We start from the raw sequence: 12,006 nt of genomic DNA on the forward strand, positions 1-12,006 counted from the left end.
AGTGCATTAAAAGGATTATTCACCACTATCAAGTGGGATTTATTCCTCGGCTGCAGGGGTGTTTCAATATCTGAAAATCAATCAATGTGATACAACACATTAATAAAATAAAGGATAAGATCCATATGATCCTCTCAATAGATGCAGAAAAAGCATTTGACAAAATACAGCATCCTCTCTTGGTAAACCCCTCAAGAAATTAGGGATGGAGGGAACATACCTCAATATCATAAAAGTCATATATGAAAAGCCCACAGCAAATATCATTCTCAATGGGGAAAAACTGAGAGCTTTTCTCCTAAGGTCAGGAACACAGCAGAGATGTCCACTCTCACCACAGTTGTTCAACATAGTACTAGAAGTCCTAGCCTCGGCAATCAGACAACAAAAAGAAATAAAAGGCATCCAAATCAGCAAGGAAGAAGTCAAACTTTCACTATTTGGAGATTGCATGATACTCTATGTAGAAAACCCAAAATACTCAGCCAAAAAATTGCTAGAACTCATACATGAATTCAACAAAGTTGCAAGATATAAAAGCCAATGTACAGAAATCTGTTGCATGTCCATACACTAATAATGAAGCAGCAGAAAGAGATATCAAGGAATCTTTTTACAATTGCACCAAAAACCCATTTACAATTGCACCAAAAACCATAAGATACCTAGGAATAAACCTAACCAATATAGCAGAAGTAAAAGATCTATATGCTGAAAACAATAGAACACTTAGAAAGAAATAGAAGAAGACACGAAGAAATGGAAAAATAGTCCATGCTCATGGATTTGAAGAAGAAATATTGTTAAAATGTCTATACTGCCCAATGCAACCTGCACATTCAATGCAATCTCGATCAAAATAACACCAGCATTTTTCACAGAATTCCTAACATTTGTATGGAACCAGAAAAGACCCTGAATAGCCAAAGTAATGTTGAAAAAGAAAATCAAAGTGAGAGGCATCACAATCCCATACTTGAAGCTCTATTACAAAGCTGTAATCATCAAGATAGTATGATACTGGCACAAAAACAGACGCATAGATCAATGGAACAGAACAGAGAACCCAGAAATGGACCCTCAACTCTATGGCCAACTAATCTTCAACAAAGTAGGAAAGAATATCCAATGGAAAAAAGACAGTCTCTTCAACAAATGGTGTTGGAAAAACTGGACAGCGACATGCAGAAGAATGAAACTGGCTCACTGTCTTACATCATACACAAAAATAAATTCAAAATGGATGAAAGACCTAAATGTAAGACAGGAAACCATTAAAATTCTAGAGCAGAACACAGGCAGCAACCTCTGACCTTGGCCACAGGGACTTATTACTAGACACATCTCTAGAGGCAAGGGAAACAAAAGCAAAAATGAACTATTGGGACCTCATCAAAATAAAAAGCTCCTGCACAGTGAAGGAAACAATCAACAAAACTAAAAGGCAACCTACGGAATGGAAGAAGATATTTGCAAATGACATATTGGATAAGGGCTAGTATCCAGAATCTATAAGGAACTCATCAAAATCAACAACTGAAAAATAAATAATCCAGTTAAGAAATGGGCAGAAGATGTGAACAGATATTTCTCCAAAGAAGACATCCAAATGGCCAACAGACACATGAAAATATGCTCAGCATCACTCAGCGTTAGGGAAATACAAATCAAAACTACAATAAGATACCACCTCACACCTGTCAAAATGGCAAAAATAAACAACTCAGGAAAAAACATATGTTGGCAAGGATAAGGGGAAAGGGGAACCATCATGCCCTGTTGGTGGGAATGCAAACTGGTGCAACCACTCTGGAAAACAATATAGAATTTCTTCAAAAAGTTAAAAATAGAACTACCCTATGGCCCAGCAATTGCATTACTAGGTATTTATCCAAAGGATACAAACATGCTGATTCAAAGGGACACATGCATCCCAATATCTATAGCAGCACTATCAGCCATAGCCAAATTTGGAAAGAGATCAAATGCCCATTGACTGATGAATGGATAAAGAAGATGTGGTGCATATATAAGGTGGAATATTACTCAGCCAACAGAAAAGAATGAAATCTTGCCATTTGCAACAATTTGGATGGACCTAGAGTGTATTATGCTAAGTGAAATAAGTCAGCCAGAGAAAGACAAATAACATATGATTTCACTCGTATGTGGAATTTAAGAAACAAAACAGATGAACATAGTAGAAGCGAAGGAAAAATAAAATAAGATAAAAACAGAGAGGGAGGCAAACCATAAGAGATTCTAATTATAGAGAACAAACTGAGGGTTGCTGGAGGGGAGGGAGGTAGGGGGATGCACTAAGTGGGTGATGGGCTTTAAGGAGGGCCCTTGTTGGGATGAGTACTGGGTGCGGTATGTAAGTGAGGAGTCATTAAATTCTATTCCTGAAACCAATACTACACTATATGTTAACTAACTTGAATTTAAATTAAAAAAATTAAATACCAAAAATTACTTCATTGTTTATTTATTATTGTTGACTCTACTTTTCAGTTAACTCATTTGCTAGTCTGAAGTTTTCTTTTACAGTATAACGGATTCAGAGGAAATATTATATTTAACCAAAAAGAGTTTAAAGTTAGTCATAAAAGCAATTTTAGAGGGAGGCCATGATTATCTTTTACTGAACAGTTAGCAAACTTAGAGATATCTCCAGGAATACATATTTATCACTGTTCTCATTTCTTTTTCTTTGAATTTATTCACAGGTTTAAAAATAAAAACTCGACCTTGCAGTCAATAATCCTCCTTTTTTATCAAAGTAATCTCTATATAGACACCGTAGTATATGCCCATTTTGAATCTTCTCTGGCATTTACCACTCACTCTGTAAGATCACATGGATGCTGCCCTGTCTTACAATAACAAACATTTAAATATGTTAATTTAAAAATCCTCAAACTCTGCTAGATTATCTTCAAATAAAAGAATGAAAAAAAGGGTATTTGATAAAAGCCATTCAACAAATCTTTTTTTTTTTAAAGAATTTTTTTTGAGATTTTTTTTTTTTAAGATTTTTATTTATTTATTTGAAAGAGAGAATGAGAGACAGAGAGCACGAGAGGGAAGAGGGCAGAGGGAGAAGCAGACCCCCTGCTGAGCAGGGAGCCCGATGCGGGACTCGATCCCGGGACTCCAGATCATGACCTGAGCCGAAGGCAGTCGCTTAACCGACTGAGCCACCCAGGCGCCCGTCCATAAAATGTTTAAAGAGAAGGATCAATTAATAAACTTGTTAGTTGAACAGAAATCTCTGGACCCACAGTATGTCAATTCCTATTTTGTATTTTAAATGACGCATGAATTTTATTTTATTTATTTATTTTTAAAGATTTTATTTATTTATTTGAGAGTGAGAGAGAGCAAGCACATGAGAGGGGGGAGGGTCAGAGGGAGAAGCAGACTCCCCGCCGAGCAGGGAGCCCGATGCGGGACTCGATCCCGGGACTCCAGGATCATGACCTGAGCCGAAGGCAGTAGCTTAACCAACTGAGCCACCCAGGCGCCCTCAACAAATCTTTTTTAAACAGACATTATGCAGCAGCATGATGAAATCTACAAAGATACTGTCAGTAACTTAAAGAAATTTATAATCTTAAGAGTTCAGACATCTACTTTTTTTTAGATGTGACTAAAAACTAAAGTCACTCCATAAGCCACCATGAAATGGGTCCCCTTAGTTAGCCTTTAAAGAGCAGAAAATGTATATACTAATTATGTGCATTTAAAATTTTAATACTCCTGTATTATCCTATTGCCTTGTATTTGCTTTTAAGGTTATATTTAAATTGATGAAAGTTACAGAAACATTCATTATTCTTAAGAGCAAATGAAACTCTGCACTGCAGTCGGCCTGCTCATCCATAATTCAGGATCCCAGCCTAAAACATTATGCTCAAACAAGCACAAATATTGGCAAAGGTGAAATATTGAACTGCTACAGTAGCAGCTAACTTATGAAGCCATCTGTGTGTGCTTCAATTTCCTAGCACTAGAAATAAAAATTAAAAGCAGACAAACAGTCAACAATTATGGTTGTAAACTAAATAAGCAAGAGAGCAAAGCCAAGTTGCCGCTATTCAAAGCTACATGATTTTTATTAGTTATACGCAGATCTAATATGACACTAAAACCCAAGAGGGGGGAAAAAAAAACATTAGTTGCTTGGATTATCTATCTGAGCAAAGAAAAGGGGATTCTAGAAGAATGTTCTTATGGATTTGAACTTGGCAAATAGCAACTCTGGTTCTATTTAAGGTAACAGATTTATTTTTCCTCAAACACATCCCCTCATTTGTCACATTTATCTGGGCAATAACACCAGCCCTCCATTTATTAGCACCATGGTCACTGGTTTGGAGGTTCCAGCAGGCAAGAAGAATCACTAAATACCCTTGACAGAAAACAGGTCTCCTCTGTCCAGGGAGGTGACTCTTGTTTGGGCTCCAAGCATCAGCAGGATGCACAATGAGAAGTGAGATGCAGGGGAGACACAGACCTAGCCAGATGAATCAGCACAAGTAACCCAGTAGATCAATATGTGAACAGCCACCAGATCACATTCACTTCTAGCCCTTACATGTTTCCACTGCTGTAGGCTAGATCCATTGCATTTTGTGGCAATACAGACCTTACATTTTGTTGCCACGAATAACATATATATGTATAAAATAATTGATGCTAAAAAATAATGATAAATATCTAGTGCTCAGAAATTTTGTCTCCTATCAAAAGGTTTATTGTTCTAAATTTGTCAGAGAGCCTTATGACATGTTATAATTCTTTCTTTTACTAGTAAGGGGAAAGTAATTAATACAGTGAGTATAGTCACTTTATTATATAATAAAGTTACTAGTTTTAGATAGCACGGAATATATAAAACCATTAACATTCATCCTCAAATCTGCATGACTAGAAAAATTTGCAACAAATTATCAAGCCTCTTCGTCCACTTTTCTGCCATGACTATTTGAACAGCTCACAGATGGCAGTATTTATAATTTTTAAAGCACCTTTTGTCATCATCTCACTGAGCTTGAAACAATCCAGAGTGAGAACAGTCCGCATTTTACAAGCGGGGTCCCAAAATGCACAGATGTTACATAGGACATCCACTGTCAGAGGCCAGGCATGGGAGGGGAGTGGGGACTCCACTCCCCACACACATCTCAAGAAATACCACTTATCTGTACACTACAGAAAATAATAAAACACTGAGGCATCAGTCCTCTTCCCTCTCTTCTTACCCCAGCCACTATCTTAGTTTAAAAAAAAACTCATTCAAACCAAAATAAGAATAAAGAGTAAACTGTAGAATCATAATCTGATTCCAGATTACTTTTTTCAAACTTAATCTATACAATTTTGGTTTATTGTGTGTGTGTGTATGTCATCCAGAGAATTTTCACATTTAATAGACTCAAAGGAAAATGTGCTTTATTACCTAATTATCTCCCCCACACTTTTGGAAGGGACCTGCTAGTTTCCTTTCCATCATTTCATAAATGATGCCACTGAGGCACAAAATGGCTCAAGAATTTGTGCCCAGGAAACAGCAAAGACAGACACAGACAGAAAAATGGAACTCCAAGTTCAGTATCCCATCTCCCCAAATAAAGACGTACAACTTCAGTTGGAGACCCCTGGCATTGTGTAGACCGAATCAGAGGTTTTTCTGGCCTACGGAGGAGATCTATGCCCACATATTCAGCAAGGATCTGATCTTTTATCCAACCAGGCTCTTTCTGGCATGACAATGAGATCTTCCAACAATAAATGGGAAACAAGCACCACTCGCACTGAACTTCCAAAAATCAGCCCAGGACAATCAACATGAGCGGGAGCCTTGTGATTACAGGAGCTTCAGTGAAATTAGTGGTCCCTGGTCAGACACGGAGAAACTCCCTGCCTTTCTATAGCTGAGAGCATGCTCTGGGCTGTGAATACCCAGATTCTCTTCTATATTTGAAAGTCAAGAGTGCTTCACTAGAAATGGCCGCTATGCACATCGAATACACTGTAAAGCAAGCAGAGTGGGACCGTGAGAGATCAGTATGATGTCTGTGGTGCCGAACCACAATGATCACTTGCTGGAAAGACTAGAAAAACAAAAAGCCAAGTGTAACATTACTCTTAAGCTCTCTTGACAGAGAGTTAAATTTGGACATTTTTATATCTAAATATACACATTTGAAGCTGGGGGAGGAAGGATTAGGATTGTGACAAGGAAGCAATAGTTTTATATTCTTACAGACGATTATTTCCACGGTTTAAGGAATATACATGTTTAAATGCATGTTTAATTCACAATGACTTTGTTAATTGCATAATTTATTCATTATAGAATTAATCTATAAGCTGCCATAACATTTCACTGCTAATTCTCTTCTAAAACTCAGTTTGCTGTTAGAGAAAGAACAGTGGTGGGGAACTCGGCTCCAGTCCACACGCTGTCCCTCGCCGTTAATCTTGTCACGTCATAAACCCTCTGGGCCTCATCACCTCATTTTGCTTAAAGACTTTCTAGATCTCTGAGGGCTTTCCCAGTTGGGATAAGTAAACTACTGGTTGACTTATTTGACCAGAGTGCACGGTCTTTGTCACCATCGTCACGATAACCTTGTACACTGTCACCGTGTGGTATTGTCCTCGGTGACTGAAGGGCAGTTTGACGATAACTTAATTCCCAACTGGCCGCTGAATAACCATCAAGGCCACACTAATGCAGACACCCAGCCAACAGAGAGCTTGGTCTTTGTCCTTTTGCTACACGAAAAAGACAGCACCTTCAAAGAGCAGGGACTAGTCTGAAAACGCTAGGAAAAGAGACATCACCTTGTGATTCCTTGCTGTCGTCTCCTAAAACGGAAAGAAACTGCAAGGGAATTGAAGAGACCCTGAGTGAAGCTGGTCGTTGAACTTTAAAGTGTACTTAAAAATACAAAACCAGCCGTGACATCTCTGCCCCTTACCTTGCAGTCTTTGCATCACGTTGGCAATGTCCCGAGGGGACCGTGAGGCCATCCTGGAGGCCGCCATGGTGCCTCCTGAAGCATGAAACCCGCACCAGAGACTTCTCCCAGGGTGGAGGAGCAGCACGCCACTCAGGAAAACATAGCGCAGCTTCCCGAGATCTATCGGATCACTCTATCGGGTCACACACGAATCCCAGGCCCTTGCAGCAGCGAGCGAGGGGGGAGCACTTCCAAAGACTGAACCCCTTTTCCTTTTCCTTCTTTTAAGACCGTTCTCTTAAATGAACTCAGGAACCTGAAGAACAAATAGAAAAAGTACAATATTAAAAAAAAAAAAAAATCTACCTAGGTTCCCCTAATGCTAAAAAGAAAACTATTTCTATTCAGTTTGAATAGAAGATTCATTACCAAGTGAAACATGTATAAAGTACTAGGCAAATGCTAGGAATCTTTAGATCTGACAAAATAAATGCATACATGAGATATATATATAATAAAGTTGGTTGCTGAAAAAGAAATGTTTGCTTATTCCATGTTTTCTTTTTTTTTAAAGGTTGTATGTATGTATGTATGTATGTATTTGAGAGAGAGCACAGGAGCAGGGGGGAGGGTAGAGGGAGAGGGAGAAGCAGACTCCCCTGCTGAGCAGGGAGCCTGACCCGGGACTGGATCCCAGGACTCTGAGACCATGACCTGAGCCAAAGGCAGACGTTTAACCAACTCAGCCACCCAGGTGCCCCTTCCATGTTTTCTTTTCTTTTTTTTTTTAATTTAATTTTATTATGTTATGTTAATCATCATACATTACATCATTAGTTTTTGATGTACTGTTCTTTTTAAACTATAATCTTTCTCCATTGATCTATGAAAGTGAATGTACTATGAAGTCAAAACATTGAGTCCTAGTTCTCAATATTCCCAAGTTCTCTCATCTATGCTATTTCAGCCTACTTTGTACATATATTTTGCTGTTTCATTTGTATACCTTCCAAGAATGAGATTAAATCTTAGCTTCTAGATGAGCACTGAGTAATGCATAGAATTGCTGAATCACTATATTGTATACCCTAAAACCAACGTAACACTGTATGTTAACTACCCTGGAATTAAAATTAAAAAAAAAATAAAAATAACTTTAAAAAATCCTAACTTCTAATAACAATTTGATGAATTAAAACAGTAAAAATGTAAAAATATTTCATTCTAAAAGCGTCAGTTTCAAATATTCTGGTTTTAGAAGTCAAAATGGATTTGATTTAGCTTCTTTCCTTCCCCTACAGAAGACTCTAAAGTAGGTTGGAAGGCTAGGGTAGGGGTGGCCAGGGCAGAGAGGCCATATCCCTTCTAACCCTTTCCTGAATTCTCTGTTTTGGTCAAGTTTAAGTCATCATTCTGGACTGAGCAAGGAGAAAAAGAGACAGGAGAGTAGTTGATGAACACTTGATATTGAGAGACATTTACTTTGAACAAGGATTTCCTAACCCTAGGGTTAGTTGAAGAGAAGGTTTTGCCATGCAGAGGGTAAATAATGAAGAAAGGAAAGGAGGGTGAACATGCACCCAGGGGAAGAAGCTTAACCAAGGGGCCACACTAAGGTGGCCCACATGAGATGACACTTTACTACAGTTCACACTGCATCTCTGCCTTATGAGGATGAAGGTGAAGAAAAAGAATGGGATGGGGTCAGGGGAGGATGGTAAAGGCAAACCTGTAAAGAAAACACATACATGTGGGATGGTCCACCTGCCAGAGGGAGTCTATGAGTGCTATCAAAAACTATATTTTACCCTGAACGTATGGTCATACAAGTAATATTATTTTATTTATGAGAGATTGGTTACATAATAAAAGATAATTACAAACTATAATTGATTTTAAAATGGCATTATGAATACTAGTTTACACTGGTATCTGGTTAGAATGCATGAAGGCAAAGCTGATCGTACCTGTTTTAGAATACTATCTCAAAAAGGATGCAAAACATTGCATGGTGCTGCTGCCCTGTGTGAAAAAGCATCAGAAAGGTATGGTGGAGCAAGAAAGGATGCACTGGTCACTCAGCAAGTTAGGGTGAAGTGGTGCAGTGAACAGCCTTAATGGGTAGAAGACACACACCGACTTCTCTTGGCCACTTGAAAAGATATTTAGTAGAAGGAGGACCCAATACCTGTCAGCTCCTGGACTAGAGAAGTACCTCGTGGTGGGTGGCTTTCCAAGGGATTCTCAGAGGAGAAGTCATTACTTATGCTTAGCCTATCATGCATCAAGTCCTTTGGCCCTGCTCGAATTATATGCCCATTAGCAGCTTTCATCTCCTGGGGAAAAATATTCCACTTGCTTACATGCAAAAGCTACCATAATTTGGAGACTAATAAATAGCGGGATGTGCCTAAAATCTTACAAATGGCTCCTCTAAACTGTTAGAAAGTTAAGTTCTCCAAATGCAAGAATATAACTTTCTGAACTCTAGCTAGCTAGCTACCTAACTACATGTATACTAAATAGAGAGGAAGGAAGAAATTCATTTTAATTCAGCTATCCCAAGTCAGCCCCTGCCCAGCACTGGAGTTCATAAAAGACGTGGCTCTTAACTATCAATGAAGAATTATAGAATTAAAAAGGATTTCTCTAAGTCACTGCATTATAGATCACCATGATTCTACCTTCTTCTAGTTCACATTCATGTTACACAATAGACTAATTTTGAACTCTCTCTCTCTTTCCTTCTCTCCCATAGGTGTATATATGAGATATATATCAAATATTTGAGACATATTTGACATAAAGATATATATATATATCTTTTGATGGTACATTAAACTCAGAATTTCTTTGCTTATGTCCAGGTTCAGGTTACGTATCCAGTCTTACTTCTACAGTATAACAAATGCATTTTGAATATCAGAGCTCAATGCTGGGGGTACCAAGATGAATATGACATAGATTCTATTTTTTGAGGAGCCTTGAACACAGTGGGAGATACAACAGAAAAAAATAATATAATAATACCATGGGCAAGTACAAATATAGAGATGGAAAATGCAAAGGATGGGCGCTCGACCAATAAGAAGTTTCTGGAAGTGTTCTGGGAGGGAGCTCACCCCTGAACTGAGTCTTGGTAAATGAGTTAGAGCTACTCAGGAGAAAAATATGAAAGACACAGTCCAGGCAGTGTGAATAGCTCAAGCGAAGCCGTGGACACAAGATTCTATGTGGGAGTACCAAGAGTTAGATTGTGAAGGACTCTACCAGGTGACATTCTGGAGCTGAGGCTGGAGAAGGAGGTAACACCAGATGGTTGAGGGCCGTGTGTGCTATGCTCACAAGCTTGGTCCTGATTCTCTGGGAGGCAACAGCGAACCGCTGAGGGATTTTAAAACTGGAAATGCCCAAGTATGTTTTAGATTATTCTAGATACAATTTTTCAGGGTGTATCTGTAGGAGACAAGACTGAAAGATCGAGAAAGATCAGTGCGGAATGTAGGAGTCGAGATAGGACATGATGGCAGACTGAAATAGGACAGTGAGTGAGTAGAGGATAAAATCTAAAAAACCTTTAGGAGGCAAAATGTGCAGGACTTGGTGATAGGTCAGGGAGGGAAGACAGGAAGCGGTTGGTGGGGTTGTCGGAGCGTCTTGGATGACCCTCAGGATTCTGACTTGAGAGTTTGTGGGCCTTGGTGCCATCAAGTGAGCTCAGCAGCCAGAAGGGCTATGCAGGTTTTACTTCCAACACTCTTCACCTCATATACTCCTATCCTTGCTGAACAACTTTCGCCTGTGTGGGGCACTGTCAGCTGAGCAGGTCCAAAGGATCCCTAAATACCTGGCCCAGGACCCACACTCTCTTGAAGCCATCCCTCAACACTCCAGTACAGACTCAGCACTAACAATCCATGTTATTATAAATATGATTTGTCTTATATTCATCACCATTGTTAGCCTCACACTCTGAGTAGACAGTGAACATTCTGCAGGCATAGAGTCTGTAACTCGTTTTGTTTTGACATCCCACCCTTCCCTGAGAACATGCTAAGCCCTCGATCTATATTTTTGTTTTAGAGTCAACTTCATAATACTTTCCCTCGATGAGAGAACCCCCAGAAAACTCCTTCCTCCTCACTGCAAAAGAAGTTAATGTAATATCCTTCCTTTTTCAGATATAAGATAAAATATTTTGCTTTCATCATTCATGTATACACACATTTCCTCCTTTGTCAAATTACGATATTCTTGCTTTTTACTGATACTGTCACTTAAAGGGACATATGATATGATAAGAAATTTCAAATTAATAAAATAAATATAAAAGGAGACTGGAGATTAGAAGATAGGAGTTCTAGGCTTAGCTTTGTTCCAACTGGCTGGGTGAGTTTGAGCTGGTTCTGTGTATGGAGGTCCTCAACGATGGCCTATCACAAGGAGTGTGGTACCAGGACATACGCACACTATGGACTAAGAAAGATCTGGAGCAGAGTCTTAATTTTGTCCATGTGACCTTAAGAAAAGATAACTTTTCTGAACACTTGTTTCTTAATCTGTAAAGTGAAGCTCTTTTATGCTAAATTAATTTTATCCTGCATAAGTTACATTTATTTTTTTGTTTTTTTAAGATTTTATTTATTTATTTTTGAGAGAGAGAGAGAGAGCATGTGCGAGCACATGTGGGGTGGGGGGTGGGGGGGCCAAGGGAGAAGCAGACTCCCTGCCAAGCTGGGAGCCCGATGATACGGGGCTCGATCCCACGATGCTGGGATCATGACCTGAGCCGAAGGCAGACGCTTAACCGACTGAGCCATCCAGGGGCCCCAATATGTATCTTTCTTAATCTTGGTGGAATATGACACTCTAGTCTGTTCACTTCATGAAATTTTCTTCCTTTTAACTGGGTAGTTTTTATACTTTTTTTAAAAATTGTATTTATTTGTCAGAGAGAGAGAAAGAGCACAAGCAGGGGGAGCGGCAGGCAGAGGGAGAAGCAGACTCCTCGTGGAGCAGGGAGCCCGATGCG

At 39.1% G+C, this 12,006-nt stretch overlaps 1 protein-coding gene across 2 annotated transcripts in view; it reads right to left on the minus strand.

Annotated features, from left to right (window-relative positions):
• The window catches only part of SYNE1 (spectrin repeat containing nuclear envelope protein 1), a 429,147-nt gene that overhangs the window by 412,718 nt on the left and 4,423 nt on the right, over positions 1 to 12,006 (minus strand). For both annotated transcript variants that reach the window (XM_081829165.1, XM_081829163.1), the window contains exon 2: positions 6,993 to 7,290. In XM_081829165.1, coding sequence (XP_081685291.1) covers positions 6,993 to 7,059 — 67 coding nt within the window. In that variant the 5' untranslated portion in view covers positions 7,060 to 7,290. The remainder of the gene's footprint in view (positions 1 to 6,992; positions 7,291 to 12,006) is intronic.

This window comes from Leptonychotes weddellii, chromosome 8 (assembly GCF_054177405.1).
Source record: "Leptonychotes weddellii isolate Sample4059 chromosome 8, ASM5417740v2, whole genome shotgun sequence".
Lineage (NCBI taxonomy): Eukaryota > Metazoa > Chordata > Mammalia > Carnivora > Phocidae > Leptonychotes > Leptonychotes weddellii.